This window comes from Mesoplodon mirus (genome assembly GCF_964341445.2).
Source record: "Mesoplodon mirus genome assembly, chromosome: 7".
Lineage (NCBI taxonomy): Eukaryota > Metazoa > Chordata > Mammalia > Artiodactyla > Ziphiidae > Mesoplodon > Mesoplodon mirus.
In genome coordinates, this window is record NC_138983.1 from 52965778 (window position 1) to 52983162 (window position 17385).

Below are 17385 nucleotides of genomic sequence, written 5' to 3' on the forward strand. Positions count from 1 at the left end.
TGTGAGAGCCAGTGAGGCCTGAACTAGAGCAGTCATCATGATGATACAGTAGAGAGGTTGAAGAGAATTTTCAGAGGATTAATCAGTAGGACTTGATGCCCATTTGTACATAGTATGAGAAAAATCTAAGCAGTGTCTCCTGATTGCTCCTTCATTTGCTGCTACTTTAACTTTTACCTCCTGTCACATAGTATTCCCCTCAAAACTTTAGTTTGCGTTGAGCCAGTCTGCTCATTCCATACTCCACACACTTTACTCTGCGCCAAGTTGAACCTTAAAAATGGGTTCAGCTTCTAGATCCTTTTTCCTCTTTACTGCTCACCTTGAGCTCTCTCTGGCTCATGATATATGCTGCTTAGTTTAAAGGCAAAGTTTATCTCTGAAGTTCACTAGGAGATAAAAGTAGTACTTTTTTTTTAATTGGTTGTCTAAATACCTTTATATTTAGGAACTAACAGTCCTGTATACAGTTATTAGGACTATTTTGATGTGCGAACTGCTCCTGTCATAATTTTTGACACTGGAAAAGATCTAACTAAAAATGCTTCAAATTAAATCATAATTAAAAATTAGACTCGGTCTTCCTGCAATCTGCCTGCCCTTCTGAGAAATGAGTTCATGTTCTGAAGCTGATCTGACTTAGCAGTGTAGATAGCTAATAGGCTCACCCTTTAAGGACTTGGAAGAAAGTAGATTCTCTCTAAAAGCCAAGAATGTAAACCACTAAGAATTTGTCTCATACTCACATTATATCCGTTTATTCTTTGGAGGCCTGTGATGCTTGTATGTTTTATATGTGGAAAGATGGGTGAACATTTATTTTACTCTTGCCTCACACACTTTAGAATATGCTGCTGCAGTTAAGAAATACTTTCAGTTTTAGAAATTTATGTTAAAATGTGCCACAACATTTGTTTATATTATTGGTCTCCCATTTACTAGTTCATCTACTTTCTCTTCTATCCTTGGTAATCCTCTTTACTTAAATGTCATCCTTTAAGAGGACATCTGTAATTGTGCCTTTACATCACACACTAAATCCTATACGAGACCATTCTAACAAGGCAAGTTAACTGTTACTGTTGTTTGTTAATTCCCCCAAAAATCTGGTTAACAACCTTTCATTATTTGTAACTCCTAATATATGTATATATTAAGAGCTCTAAAGAGCAAAATATGTATGTTTCTAAAGTAAATAATATATTAACTGTAAATTCAGGTGACTTCATCTCTTTTTAAAAGTGAGCATTTTTATTCATCCTGTTTCAAACCTGTGAAGTAATTTCTCTAGCATTCATCCTAACAACTTAGAGCCTTGCTTACTGTCTCTGTCATAGTGCTAGAGCATCTTTCCCCTTGTTTGTTCTTTTAGTCAACATTTAATGAACATTTATGGAGCACCTGCTTTATGCCAGGCAATGTAATCAACATGAGGTGTACGATATGTGGCTCTACGGTATGGTGGAAAAGAAGGATGTGTCAGTGAGGAACTAGTAACTAGCCAGCAACTGTCTATAGAGCTGGAGCTGTGATGCTCTGTGAAATCTGATGTTTCAGAAGTCCATTCAGCTGATACGTAAATGTCCCTTCCTGGACTTGGTGCCAGAAATTACTGGGAATTCAAATAGCTATGTACTTCCAAAGTACTATTACTAGCGCTTTGCAAGCAGAGAGTTGGATTTAATCAGGGTTGGAATTTTCCAGGTAATATAACAGAGGGAAGGAGAGAAAGAGACAAGGAATTTGAGAGTGTATGCAAAGGAATATTTGTAATGATGGACCATGGAGTCTAAGCCAGGTAAGGGGGAAAGTAAGGACACTGAGGGAGTGCCGGACAGTGAAAAAAGGGTAGGGTCAATGGATAGAGGTCCCACTGGAGTCAGGGAATGGTTGAAATCAGTGTAACAGAGGGAGTGAGCTGGAAAGTGAGTCAGTAGAAGTCAGAGAACAGGTTCCTTGAAATTGAAATTTTAGAAAGGGTGTGGTTATTGGTAATAATAAGGTCTGGGCCCAATATGATCATTGAGCTAGGTGGTGAGATAGAATGGAAGATGTAATTTTCCATAAGATTACTGAGCAAGAGAATGCCTTGATGAGAAATCATACCTACCTTCAAGATCTTACTCAGATATTACCACCTATTTAAAGCCTTCCCGAGTTTCTCAGCTCTTAAGAGAAAATCCATTCCTTTTTCTCATTTCCATTATACCTGTTCATAATGGACTACAGTTAGTTGTTAAATAATTGTGAGGGCAAGAACCATGTCTCATTTACCTTTCGATTTCCAAGCCTGACACAAGTCAAGACCTAACATGGAACATGACTAAGTGTTTTTTCCATTGCGTTGAGAAGAGAAATAATGGTCAAGTGAAAATAGAGCTTTTGAGGTATGAAAGAGGAACTGATACCACAATAAACTTGGTTAATGTAAAGAGAGACATGTCAAACATATTTAATAACAGAGAGCTGAAGTTTTGAATTATCCACGTACCCTTCCCTATTAATTTCAGCTAGTACTGTTCTTCCTTTCCTAATTTTTAGTTCATTAACTGTACTAATTTTTTTAAACAAGTTTTGATTAAAATAACTTTATTATTTTCTTACATGCCAGTTTTTCTTTAATAGCTTCATAACCCATCTCTTAAAAAGACTATAAAATTCTTGTTAGCCCAGGGTTTATGGGGCAGTAAAGGCTGTGTTCTACAGGACCCACACAACTGGATCATTAATGTCCTATATGGGACATCACAAATAAATGGAGGAAGAGTGGTTACTATTTCTGTTTAGTTGAACATACACTGGCATGTATGTAAAAGCTCAGCTGTTCTTGGTGAATTTGAATTAACTTTGGGAGAACCAGAGAAAGCTTCTGTTCTATATAGCAATTCGTTGTGTAAAATATGTTGAATTAAAGTCAACAAAGATTTCTTTGAAATGAAACTGTCATTAGTGTCCATAAATCCACATTTTCTAGAGAAGTCTTAACTGACTCTGAAGATGTCTTTGTTGTAAGCATCCCAGAGTGCAGAGACATATGGCCGTATTGCTGCTTTTCTTCTCTGCAAACAAGAAGTGGATGGTCTTAGAATCATTCACATACAATATTACTGAGAACTTCCAGCATAACAAAGATCCAGTTTGTTCAGAGTTGGTATTCCATCAATCACTTCATCAGTGAGTCGCAAGCATGACTCTTTTCATCAGATTTCCTTGTCTGTTTCACTTACAGGTTTTATTTTACCTGGCATAAGTCACTTCTAAAGCTAAGTTTTCATACCTTTAGGAAGTTTTGTGCCTGCCACAGATACCAATATTATAAGTTTCATGGATAATAACTAACATGTCTGTGACCTAGCTTCTGCTGTTACCATGAATCATCATTTTAGTATTATCTGTGTTAGTAATGTTTTCATAACAATTTCATTTTTAGCAAATCTCACTTTGTGTGCTTTTTTGTTTTTTACTTAAAGGAAAGAACGCTTGGTGTATGTGGGTATCAGTATTGAAAACATCATTCCTCCACAAGTAAGTTTCTGGTTTATAGTATTTTTAAAGAGGAGACTGCCAAAATTGTTCTAAAATTTAACTCACTTTATGTAATATGAGTGGTTTTAAATATATAGTATACCTATTTTATTAAAAATGAAAATTTAGCACCTTAAAGAAATCACCCGTTTCCCTCATGATTGAAATTATGTGTATGTAGATAGCCCCAAAATGTAATATCACATCCAAACCAAGTTTAAAGCTCACCCCACGGAGTTTATGCTCTTTTTTTGTACCCTAAATTGGGTAATTCGTTTTTAGCTTCTTTATGTGCTATTTATGTGAAGTGACTAAAAAATAGTTCAGGGAGATTTGGTTTTTAATTCCCTGCTTTGAGGGTTATCAGAAACTTCAATTTGTGTTCTTACAGTTCGGTTTCTTTGAAGGGATACCATTGTTTTGCATTTATTAATCTAATTTATAATTGAGAAAGCTATATATGTAACATGATATTCATTTGAAATGAAGAAATTTTCTTAGTTTCATATGCAGTTTCATTCAGGCTTAATTAAATCACACTGAAATAACCTGTCTTGGTTAGTTATTTTTCTGGAGCACCATGCCCCTTTCTTCTTCTAAACCCATTATTTCATTTATTCAGCATATCTTTTGATTTATGTGTGTTAAGTTTCATTATCAGTGGATAGACTTCATCATGATTGTTTTAAAAGAGGTAATTATAAACTCACAAAAGCATAAGTTTAATACAGAAGTGTTTTCATCCTTTGATCACCAATATTCTTTTTAATCTCTGTACTTAGTATTGCCATGTTTATTCAGTTTTATGGGAATCATTTCACTTTTTTTAAACCTTTCACATGTGCTGCCTAGATGGACATTAGAAAGCTATTAATTCCAAGGAACTTTGTTCTGTTGTGAGTAATAACCTATATACTTATTATCATATTTTTAAACCAGGAGCCAGATTTTTCTGAAGATCATGAAGAAAAGAAAAAAGATTCCAAAAAATCCAAAGCAAACTTGCTTGAAAGGAGGTCAACAAGAACACGGAAATGTATAAGTTACAGGTATGAAATCTGTGAGAATGAAGGAGTGGAAAATGTTCTTGAAACAACCTGACCCCAAAGTATATGCTTTTCCCATTGCAATGACAGTGATGATTAGAAGTTGTATATATATTTCTTACTTACCAACTTTAGAATCATAGAATTTTAGAGCAGCCAACATCATCTTTTCCAAATATAATTTGCTCGTGTTATCCTCTTCTGTTTAACATACTTTGTCCGATTTCTGTAGCTCTGGGGATAAGAACCAGTGCCTTTAACAAGGTCCACAGGCACTGCATAGCCTGCCCTGCACTTAGCTTTTCAGCTCCACCTCATCCATGTTTTTCCTTACTCTCTCAGGTTAGCCACACTGTCTTCTTTCGGTCCCTTTGTGTAGACTGTTTACTCTGCCTTGAATTTCCCTCCTGTTTTTTACCTTGTTAACAGTCCTCTCTTAATCAAACCCCTCTATTATATGCCCTCATAGCAACCAGTTTGTCTTCTTGAAAGTACTTCTATATTTGTAACAATCGTGATTTTAATTTTTTGATTAATATTGCTCTCCCGCACTATACTGTTAACATGAAGGTAAGTACCATGTCCGTGTTATGCACCCCTCTGTTCTTTACAGCTAGCATAGTGCTCCATCAGTACCTATTGAGAGACAATAAATATAGTCTGGTTTACCATCTACCACCAGAAATATCAGAGAGAGATTTTTTCCATAGTCACTCTGTTAGTAGCTAAACCTAGACTAAAACCTTATCTTCTAATTATTTGCTCATCTAGTGTTCTTTCCACGAAACCACGCTGTCTCGCTCAAATAATAAATAAGTGATATTTTAATTATTTTAGACCATTGTTAGACAACACCAAAATAGTCTTTTAACTTGAATAACTGGAGATGGAAAACAGAGTTGATTTTATAGAACTTTAAGCTTGTTTCCTGTTTATAAACTTTTGTCAGTGATCATGAAAGAGTTCCCCTTGTGTAGTTTCTGTTGTTATTGTTAAAACTTTTTTGGGGTTGGCCGAAAAGTTTGTTTGGGTTTTTCCATAAACTGTTATAAATAAAATAAAATGCAGTAGGATCAGTAAGAGTAAAATCCTTAATATTTAGGGGAATGGTGTCCATCTTCTTCCTTAAAAAAAAAAAAAACTTTGAAAAAGTACCGTTTTTTTATAAAATCATTAAAACTAGTGAAGTCAAAACCTACTAATGGAAAGTGCAAGTGTTAAAGTCAATTCTACTAAAACACAACAAATGCATTCCTAAAAATTGCCATTGTGTGCAAAATTGCACAAAAACTATAGGGATTATGGGAAGTATGGAGTTAGGGCCACACATTCAAAAACTTCATTAGTGACACATTAAAAAAAAAGATAACAATGGTAGTACCATTTGACACATCTTAAGTGGTTAAGAAATAACAAATACTACAATAAATATGACATTTTATGTTGAAAAAAGACCTGAAGCTTGTCTGTGGAAGTGATTGTGAGGAGAGTTGCAGTTTGTAAATTATTGTGTAGTGGTAGAAGGAGGGTTATTTGAAATCAGCCAGAAAGTTGTAATACCAGATGCAGATGGCTATAGCTTATAACACACATGATGAACTTGGGTAGCTGGTAAATGTTTGTAAGGTGTGTGCACGTGTTTGTTTTGTGTATTCCTACACAGCTGGTGCAGTTTTCTACATTTACCTAGTGTTTCTCACAAGGAAAATTTCATATAAGCAAGTATGAAATACATATTATGCTTGAATTATTTCCTAATATATCAGTTATGTTGGAACAAATTTACATTATCAGAACAAGCATCATAGGGGAACTGTATTGTCTTTCAATCCTGATGTAACTGTGGTTTTTTTTTGTTTGTTTGTTTTTTTCCGGTATGCGGGCCTCTCACTGTTGTGGCCTCTCCCGTCGCGGAGCACAGGCTCCGGACGCGCAGGCCCAGCGGCCATGGCTCACGGGCCCAGCCGCTCCGCGGCATATGGGATCCTCCCAGACCGGGGCACGAACCCGTATCCTCTGCATCGGCAGGCGGACTCTCAACCACTGCGCCACCAGGGAGGCCCGTAACTGTGGTTTTTAATGGGAGAAGAAATTTGTTTTATTAGCATTTCATCTTGGGTATATACCCAGAAGTGGGATTGCTGGATCATTTGGTAGTTCTGTTTTTGTTTTTTTGAGGAACCACCATGCTGTTTTCCATGGCAGCTGCACCATTTTCCATTCCCACCAACAGTGTACAGGGTTTCTGGGTTCTCCACGTCCTTGCCAACACTTGTCGGCTTTTGTTTTTTTCGTGGCGGCCATCCTAGCAGATGTGAGGTGATGTCTCATGATTTTGATTTGCATTTCCTTGATGGTTGGTGATGTTGAGCATCTCTTCATGTGCTTGTTGGGCATTTGTATGTCTCTTCTCAATTTTTCTTTTTTCCTTCTGCTTCTTAGTACTTTTTAAAGAGATTTAATGGAGTCCTCCATATGCTGTCTCTAATTTTTTTAAGTTTTTTTTTTTTTTTTGCGGTACGTGGGCCTCTCACTGTTGTGGCCTCTCCCATTGTGGAGCACAGGCTCCAGACGCGCAGGCTCCGCGGCCATGGCTCACGGGCCCAGCTGCTCCGCGGCATGTGGGATCTTCCCGGACTGGGGCACGAACCCGTGTCCCCTGCATCGGCAGGCGGACTCTCAACCACTGCGGCACCAGGGAAGCCCCTAATTTTTTTTTAAGTTTTATTTGTCATATTTAAGCTCTAAATACACCTAGAATTTACTTTGTACATGGGGTGCAATGGGACTGTTGTGAGGATAAAATCTAAAGCACTTAATATATCAACACGGGAAAAAAAACCCTCCCCCCCAAAAAAAATTTCATCACTACTATCATTTAATAATTGTTTATCGGATTCTTATAGCTCCTAACAGAGGATGATGTCAAAGTTGACTAGAAGGAGCATTGGATTGGGAGCCAGAAGACTTCAGATTATAGCCCTCACCACGCCACTAATTAGCCATGTATCTTTGAGTGGTTGGTCCATTTCCCTGGTCTTGGTTGACATACATATGATGGTGAACTAACCCAGATGATCCCTTCAGCTTAAAATTATATAACAGTAATATAAACTATGTTTTTTAGTATAATATGTATTGTGTGATTCATTTATTTATACCCTGCCTAGTTCCCAAAAGGAGGTAAGGGAGATACATATTCTTATGTAAAGAGCAACTTTTTAAGCATAACACCAAACACAGAAACAATAGTGAAAAGGATATTTGATTATATAAAATTAAGAAAGACTCAGACAAAAGGCATTTACAAAAGAAAATGTCTGCTTGCAAAGAAATTTTGTAAAGGAGTTAAAATTCAAAAGGAATGGCTTATGAGTTTTAAAAATAACAGTGAGTATATAGTTTTTTTCATAGTGGAAATAGTTTTTCCACATAGTGTCTGCAAAGACTGTTGCATACTTCAGACATTAACACTGCTGAAGTCAAGGATAAAAAGCCATTTTTGTTTGGAAATCAGTTCCTTAAGAAAAATTAAGTTTCCGTGTATTTTGAAGACTAGAACTAGACAGCATGATTTGTTTTTGTTTGCTTATTTGGGAGGGAGGCTGACTGGAGATGGGATGGGCACATATTTGTAATGATAGCGGGACAAAATGTCAGTTTTCCTGTCTCAAAACTTGAAAAAATAAGCAAAGGTTAAAGGGGGAATACACTTTGGGGACTTCCCTGGTGGTCCAGTGGTTTAGACTCAGCACTTCCACTGCAGGGGGCATTGGTTTGATCCCTGGTTGGGGAACTAAGATCCCGCATGCCACGGCGTGGCCAAAAAAAAGGGGGGGCGAGGAATATACTTTGGATAGAAATAATTGCAACATATGACAAAGATGTTAAAGTCTTTAATACATAACAAGCTCTTACAGATCTGTAAGGAAAGATGAATATACTGGCTAATAAAATGGGGAAAGGACACAAACCAGTACTTGCAAATGAAAAAGTAAAAATGACCAGTAAACATGAAAATAATATTGGCTTTACTGGGTATTCAAATTAAAATTAAGGAACAAATAATTTTGTTTTTCCATATTAGCAAAAATATCTTAATGGTAAAATTCACTTCATGGTTGTATTTTAAATTGCTACAACCCTTGAAGAACAATTTGTATGCCCTTTAAGCCAACAATTTTATTTGTAGCAAGAATACCAGGAATAAACCTATAATCCAACAAAGTCTCATAGTGGAACCAAGGGGCATCTCACCAAACAAAAGAAAAGATAGAGTTATGAAAAGATACTGAGGAATGGTAGAGTTTAGATGAAATTTAAATGAAGAGTAAGGCTCAAAGCAAAGCAGGACTGTGAAAGGGTCAGTATCGTATGTGGACGGCATGGTAGACACACGGTCCTATTTACTTGAAAACAAGATAGAGTGTGGAGCGTTGTGTCCAACCCCTTATCCAAACTCTGAATCTGGGATGTAAATCAAGGCTGCTTATTTGTGTTAAAAGTGACTTAGATCCTCTAGGCAGGGGTGGGTGTTTCATTCTTACTGCTATAATTTCCTTTGTCCAAGGGTTCTGATGGTCTCTGAATTTAGAAAACAGAGTGTCTCAGTAAGAAAGTAGTAGTGGCTCGAAGAAATTGATTGTTATGGCACTTTACAGCTGCATCTTGTCCGGAGAAATCCTGTTTTCCATTAACTTTATGTCTGGCTGTATCTGAATCTGTTATTCTAGCCTAATGAATAGATGCACAGGTTTTTACTTTCTCAGAATTTACCTTAAGGAAAAGCTAAGCTATATCTATAAGGATGTTTTTCATAGCATTGTTTATAATCATGAAAAATTTGGAAGTAAACTGTTGCATTTAAAAATATGTTGTAAAAGAAGAGTTCTTAACCTGAAACTTGTGAATCTTCTGAAATTATATGTAAAATGTTATGTTTGTGTAGGTATATATATTTTCCTAGAGAGGAAATCTATAGCTGTAATGAGTTTCTCAACTCAAAAGGCAAAATATTTGGCTATTAGTCATTGTTTTTTTTTTCAAGGATTTTTTATTTTTGATTTTATTGTTTTTTTCTTTTTGGCCGCGTTGGTTCTTCATTGCAGTGTGTGGGCTTCTCATTGCGGTGGCTTCTCTTGTTGCAGAGCATGGGCTCTAGGCTGCTCACAGGCTTCAGTAGTTGCGGCGCACGGGCTCAGTAGTTGTGGCTTGCGGGCTCTAGAGCACAGGCTCAGTAGTTGTGGCACACGGGCTTAGTTGCTCCGCGGCACGTGAGATCTTCCTGGACCAGGGATCAAACCCGTGTCCCCTGCATTGGCAGGCGGATTCTTAACCACTGTGCCACCAGGGAAGTCCTGGCTATTGGTCTTAACTCTGTTGTTAATCACTGTGTAACTTTAATCCAATGCTGTCCAATTAACTGTGGTTATGGAAATGTTCTGTTACTTTGCTGTCCAGTATGGAAATCAGTAGCCATATGTCACTGTTGGGCACTTGAAATATGGCTACTGAGGAACAGCATTTTTTATTTTAATTATTTTAAATATAAATAGTCACATGTGGCTAGTAATTACCATATTTAGCATGATCTTCAAGTCACTTTATCTTTTGGTCACCTCAGTTCTAAAGTGAAAAGAGTTTTGTATGTGAATAAATCTTAGGAATCACCTAGTCTTGGTTTTTTGCTCTAAGTTGGAGGAAATAGCCCTTGTGAGAAAAAGTATGTTTACCTAGTTCTAATATTCTGACCATCTGTATATGAATTTCAGTAATAATAATAATAATATAATCTTTAATAACGACAGTAGTATACTTCTCACACTTAGTATTATTTCTGGAACACGAATTTTGTTCAGTTTACCTTGTCATATGATTTGTATAATCGGCTTGGCAAACTATGGCCTGTGGGCCAATCCAGCTCACTGCCAGTTTGTGTATAACATGTGACCTAGGAGTGGTTTTTACATTTATAAATGGTTGAAAAAAGAACCAAAAGGATAAAATTATTTGAAAATTACATGAAATTCAAATCACAGTGTCTATAAATAAAGTTATATTGGAACACAGCTACTTTCATTCACTTATATTGTCTGTGGCTGATCTTGCACTACAATGGCAGAGTTGAGTAGTTACAACAGAGATTGTACAGTCTACAAAGCCCATTACAAAAATATTTGTTGCTGCCCGGTATAGATGATCTTTGAAAATGAAAAACAACTTAGAATTAGATACTGATTTACAAAACTCTGTTTTACCAAAGAAATTGAGGTTAACAGGACTGAGGTGGTCTAATCCAAGTCCTACAGCCCCAAAGTAGCAGAGAGCAGTTTCACATTCAGCCCTTTTTCACTTCAGAGGCAATCTTCCTAACTCATATGCCAGGACAGGCTGTAATGTGATTGTTGTATGTGTTTTAGATTTGATGAGTTTGATGAAGCAATTGATGAAGCTATAGAAGATGATATCAAAGAGGCTGATGGAGGAGGTATGTGTTTATCATTCTCTCTTTTTCATCTAACGGCCAATACGTTAACTAAAATGCCCTGATTAGAAGCAGTGAGCAAGTATATTTTCTTATTCTCCTCAGTATGTGTCACGATCACTACTGATGTTAACTGTCTGAGATTCAAAATAATCTCTGGACACGGTGTCAGTGTATAGACTCAGAGCTTCTAATTATTTTAAAAGTAGTATTATTTTGTAATCTGATATGAAACGTAAATATTCCTCCCTAGGTTAAATGTTCTTCCCTAGATTAAAAAATTTTCTTCTGCTTCCAAACAGAAAACTTTGCTGTTGTCTTTCCATTTTTAGATCACTACTGCTACAAAGTCACAAAAATTATGGATCATCAGAATCTAAATGATTGCTTTCAATTAAAAATCAATTTATTAATTTCACAGTCTTTAATGGGTGACATTAAAATAGAAGAATTTGAAGATAATTTAATTAAAGAGCTATGTAGGAAATCACCAGTGCTCCAGTGTTATTATGAAAGCTCTAGAAAGGATTAATAATAAGTAGGCTGTTTGTAGTAAAACTGAAGAAGTCACTAGCTTTTCCAGACATGTGTTCCTTATTTACATCTTTGCTGCTGAATTCTCACTTTCTCTGCTCTGCAAACACAGTTTTAAAAAAAAATTAAAGAATGGATTGGCCTCTTTCTAAAGCCATGTCCAAAAGACAGCTTTCAAGAAGAGATTCTTTTTTTCTTTTCCTTTTTTTTTTTAAATTTATTTTTTACTTTTTGCTGTGTTGGGTCTTCATTTCTGTGTGAGGGCTTTCTCTAGTTGTGGCAAGCGGGGGCCACTCTTCATCGCGGTGCGCGGGCCTCTCACTATCGCGGCCTCTCTTGTTGGGGAGCACAGGCTCCAGACGCGCAGGCTCAGTAGTTGTGGCTCACGGGCCTAGTTGCTCTGCTGCCTGTGGGATCTTCCCAGACCAGGGCTCGAACCCATGTCCCCTGCATTAGCAGGCAGATTTTCAACCACTGCACCACCAGGTAAGCCCCAAGAAGAGATTCTTGAATGACTGCTGATAGGTATGAGGTTTCTTTTTGGGGTGATAAAAATGCTCTGGAGTTAGTGGTGATGGTTGCACAACTTTGTGACTATACTAAAAACCTATGAATTATACACTTTAAAAGGGTGAATATTATGGTACATGAATCATATCAAAATTTTTGAAGAAGCAAGTTCTCTACATAGTAAACTTCTATTTAGTAGGATAAACAAAAGAGAGCTCTGTCAGCTAAAGTTGTGAGAAAATTGCATATCTGTAGGAAGAAAATAAAGAAATCAAAAGAAATCTGCTAAGGACAATCTGTAGATATTAAAGGGAAGCTTTTAATAAACATATAGTTGTCTCTCTCTCTCCCTCCCTCTCTTCCCCTCACCTGCCCTACACCCTTCCCCCTGGACTCAGGAGTTGGCCGAGGAAAAGATATCTCCACTATCACAGGCCACCGTGGAAAAGATATCTCTACTATTTTGGATGAAGAAAGAAAAGAAAATAAACGACCCCAGAGGGCAGCTGCTGCTCGCCGGAAGAAACGCCGGCGACTAAATGATCTGGACAGTGACAGCAACCTGGATGAAGAAGAGAGTGAGGATGAGTTCAAGATCAGTGATGGGTGCGTGGTCTGTCAGTAGATCCCATTCTCTAGGTCCAAGCTTGAACAGGCCTACCAGATAAGCTTGGCCTTGCTCTGATGGAGCTTTTGTTCTTCATGCACATAGACAATCTGTTTTCAGGATACTTTAAACAAATTCAGCAATGCTGATTTTGGTTCTTTCTAGATTAAAACGATTGTTTTAATCGATTATGGATTGTTTGTTTTTTGTGGGGGGCCCACACGATGCAGCATGTGGGATCTTAGTTCCCCAACTAGGGATTGAACCCATGCCCCCTGCATTGGGTGTGCAGAGTCTTAACCACTGGACCAGGGAAGGGAAGTCCCTGTGCTTGTTGGTTTAATATTCAACATTGTATTTAAATTTCATGAACAGCAGTTAGCATTCATTTGTGGTGTACCTCTGTGCCACCTTCTGCCACCATGACCATGAGAGGTTCCCAGTCAAAAGTGAGAAATGGACAGGTATGAGTATTTAGAAACTATTTTCTGGTGAGCCATAGGGGTTTGGGTTGGGGCAAGTAATTCAGTATGGAAGATCAGGAAAGGCTTCCCTGCAGAACAGGTATGGAAAGAATACCACAAAGTTTCTCCTCTCATATTGTTTAGTGGAGGAAGCAAACATATAAACCACAAAAAAGTCATTCTGCATGATTGCTACTAAAACATAAGTCAGGGTACAGAGAAGGGCCAGATCAATCCAGGGAGGTCAAGGAAAGCCTCAGAGTAGAAATAAAGCTTTATCTGAAATGTGAAGAATGAACTGGGCAGATTGATGAATGTGAGATTAGAAGCAGTGAAGGAAAGAAAGTATTCTAAGCAGAGAAATCCTGTCCAGGGCAGCCAGGCATAAAACGTCATAGAATATTTAGGAAACTCCTGGTGTGTCAGGATAAGAAGAATTGAGGAAGCAGCAGAAAGTGCCCTGCTGGAAATGTGGCCAAGACATAAAAAGGAACCAGATGATGGAGTATTTTGTTTGTCATGCATAAGAATTTGGACTCTTTCCTGAAGATGATGAAAACCCACTGAATGGTTTTAAATACCAGACTAATATGAGGTTTATGTTTTAGAAAGATTCATCCTGGCATTCGTTCAGAGGATTTACTGAGGGGAAATGAGTGTAGAGATTAAAGAGACTTTGGGGAATTGCTATAGTAGTTTAGATGGGATATGAGAGCCTGAACTGAGAAGAGGTATCAGGTTTGAGATATTATCTTTATGAGATAGACTCGGGAGGAATTAGTCATTGATAAGATGTGAGAAATGAAAAGCGAGAAAGAAATTAGGATAAATACCAGGTTTCTGCTTTGAATTACTAGATGGGTGACAGTACCAAGTACCAGGCTAGGGAACAGAAAAGAGGAGTAGGTTAGGAAATAATAAGTTCACTTTTGGGCATGTTGAATTTGAGGTATGTGGAGGACTTCCCAAGAGGCCAAAGCAATGTACGTACAAAAATCAGCATCAATTCATGTTCATAACTCCTTCTAAAAAAAGGAGAGGGGGCAAAACATCTCTCCATTTTATAAACGGGGAAACTGATACAATTAACTGGGTATTTTACATTAAACGTTACTTAATAATTCACTGGACTTGTTAGAATTTGAACTCAGAACTCAAAAACGGGTTCACGGTTTTCAGTGTACCATCATAATTCATTTGGTTTCTCTTGGACAGATCTCAAGATGAGTTTGTAGTATCTGATGAGAACCCAGATGAAAGTGAAGAAGACCCACCATCTAATGATGACAGCGACACTGATTTCTGTAGCCGAAGACTAAGGCGACATCCCTCCCGGCCAATGAGGCAAAGCAGGCGTTTGCGGAGAAAGACTCCAAAGAAAAAGTACTCCGATGATGATGAAGAGGAGGAATCTGAGGAGAACAGTAGAGACTCTGGTAAAAATAATTTGTATCCACATCTCACCAAGTCAGTAAATTCTTATGACTTCTGGAATTAAGATTTCTTAAAATAAAATTCCATTCAATTGTAATATAAGCTTTCTGTTGATACTTTGAGTTCTATTCTTATGATTCACCACTAATTAAATCTTTCACATAAAGCACATCTGAGAAGATAGATACAGATGGATATGTTAACTTCATGCCAGACTCATTTAGGATTGTGATGAATCCTTTTGGTGCCAAGTGTTTCCATGCCAAGACTTTACCTTCATAGTGTTTCTTGGGAATCATTCTTAATAATCTGAGAACATTTTTCTCAGATGTCTAGCTATTAGAGAAAGATCACTAATTATCTCTAACATTTAGATCATGATCGGTGATTATGATTGTTAGTTTTTATAAATTATCAGTGGTTGATCTTATTATAGCTTATACTTATCTCTATTAACTAAATAAATAATGAGAGGCACAGCAGGTAAAAGAACAGATAGTAGTGCTTTATGGGATTGGCAGATAGGTAGCTGTCGTCTTACTGAGGAAGTGCCACAGACAGGAGTATTATATCCCCAACTTGAGCCAGGCTTGTGGAGTTTTACATAACTACAATATCAGAATCAGAAATTTTATTGATAAAATACTATTATCTAATCAACAATATGCATTCAAATTTTATCAGGTGTCCCAATATTGTCCTTTATATAAACATCTTTTCCTGGTCAAGGATATAGTTCAGGATTACATATTGCATTTATTCATGTCTCTTTAGTCTCCTTTAATCTGTAATATTCCTCAAACTTTGTTGACTGTAGCATTTTTGAAAAATACAGACTAGTTATTTTGTAAAACATACCTCATTTGGGTTTTTGTATCCTTGTGATTAGATTCTAGTTATACATTTTTGGCAAGAATATCACAGAGTTAATGTATGTCCTCTGGGTCTCTCTATTATTTTCCCTTTGTAATTAATAAATAATTCATAGGAAGATATCTTGAGACTGTAAATATCCTGTTCCTTATCAGATGTTTCACCCACTAGCTTTAGCATTTATTCATGAGTTTTCTAACTCCTTCCTTCCTTTTATATTTAATACTTGGTGTTCTGTAAGGAAGAGCTTTCTCTTCTCCCCTATATATTTATTTCTTTGTATCAGTGTGGACTTACAGATTCTTATTTCAGTCGGTGGATATGATATGTTACCATCACTATTTTGACACACTTTGCCCTAGATTTGGCCAGTGGGACCCCTTTAAACTGTTGGCTATCTGTTTTGAAATATTTGAAATCCGTTAGAAAACAAAGCTAGATATGATGATTCAGTGGAATTTGTTAGCATTCCTGAAAAACTGCTCTGACACAATGCCATAGTGTGACTTTGGTTTATTGATCAGAGGTGACATGACAAGAATAGTGCTATTTAGCAGTGCTTTGAAAGTTAAAGTAGTCCCATGAGCTGTATTTAGCAGATTTTAATTCCACATGGGAAAAAGGCAAAAATATAACTCCAGTTCTGTACTTATTTGAAACAGGCTCATCAGTTTTTTGTGGTTAGAAAGTTTAACCTCTGTAGTTCATTGTGAAGCTATGACTGTAGCCATATAGCTATATATATAGGAACAGCAGATTATCATGAGGCAAAATAGTAACTATCCACCAAGAAGAGCAGTTGTGGCAGCCATGCAGCTCACTGGGTAGCTCTAGGTTGTATGAAATAAGGATTATGTAAAAAAAAAATTTTTTTTTTTTTTTTTTGGCCGCACTGCAGTATCTCAGTTCCCCCAACAGAGATTGAACCCAGGCCCTTGGCAGTAAGAGTGCGGAGTCCTAACCACTGGACCACCAGGGAATTCCCTATGAAACATTTTTTAATCTTGAGGATTGACTGCTAATAGGATACATTTGTGAGGTTTGGCATTAAAGCCCCCCCAGATGTACTCATATTATTAAGAAGAAAATGAGAGACGTGAAAGTTACGACTGAACTCTGCCTAATAGCTTTATATTTTTATAACCTAAGCTAACTACTTTTCTATTTAGTGGAATTAAAATTTGTACTTGATGGGATTTCCCTGCTGGTCCAGTGGTTAAGACTCTGCACTTCCTAATGCAGGAGTCCCAGGTTCAATCCCTGGGCAGGAAATTAAGATCCCACATGCTGCATGGCATGGCCAGAAATAAATTAAAAAAAAAAAAAATGTGCTTGATTTCTTTTTCCTTTCTCCTCTTTTTTTTTTTTTTTTTTTAACAGAAAGTGATTTTAGTGATGGTTTTAGTGATGATTTTGTAGAAACTCGGCGAAGGCGGTCAAGGAGGAACCAGAAAAGACAAATTAACTACAAAGAAGATTCAGAAAGTGATGGTTCCCAGAAGAGTTTACGACGTGGTAAAGAAATCAGACGAGTTCACAAGCGTAGGCTTTCCAGCTCAGAGAGTGAAGGTAAGGAATAGCTCTCCAGTTTCCAGAAGTTTGGACAAGGCAGCAGTACGAATTATAAAGTGAACTCAGGATGATGATTCTGTACCATTTCTTAGAAATTTAATATAACCCGTAATATCTTTGAGACAAAACCCATTATTTTATGCCTGGTCAACTTATAGTTTAAATAACTGATACTTGATAAGATACTAACTTTTAAGGTCTTTATTGTAATAATTAAATTCTTCATTGAAACTAGAAGAGTATCAGAAAATTGTGATCTGAACAAGGTTTCTTCTGCTCCCTTATTATTTATGGCCTTCATTTTGAAATAACCTCCTATGTCCTGAATACCTGAAC

The 17385-nt window shown here is 37.0% G+C and overlaps 1 protein-coding gene across 4 annotated transcripts in view; it reads left to right on the plus strand.

Moving 5' to 3' along the window:
- The window catches only part of RSF1 (remodeling and spacing factor 1), a 175629-nt gene that overhangs the window by 147792 nt on the left and 10452 nt on the right, over positions 1 to 17385 (plus strand). For all 4 annotated transcript variants that reach the window (XM_082627860.1, XM_082627858.1, XM_082627859.1 and 1 more), the window contains 6 exons: positions 3471 to 3525; positions 4465 to 4574; positions 10991 to 11058; positions 12498 to 12705; positions 14386 to 14606; positions 16858 to 17046. In XM_082627860.1, coding sequence (XP_082483986.1) covers positions 3471 to 3525; positions 4465 to 4574; positions 10991 to 11058; positions 12498 to 12705; positions 14386 to 14606; positions 16858 to 17046 — 851 coding nt within the window. The remainder of the gene's footprint in view (positions 1 to 3470; positions 3526 to 4464; positions 4575 to 10990; positions 11059 to 12497; positions 12706 to 14385; positions 14607 to 16857; positions 17047 to 17385) is intronic.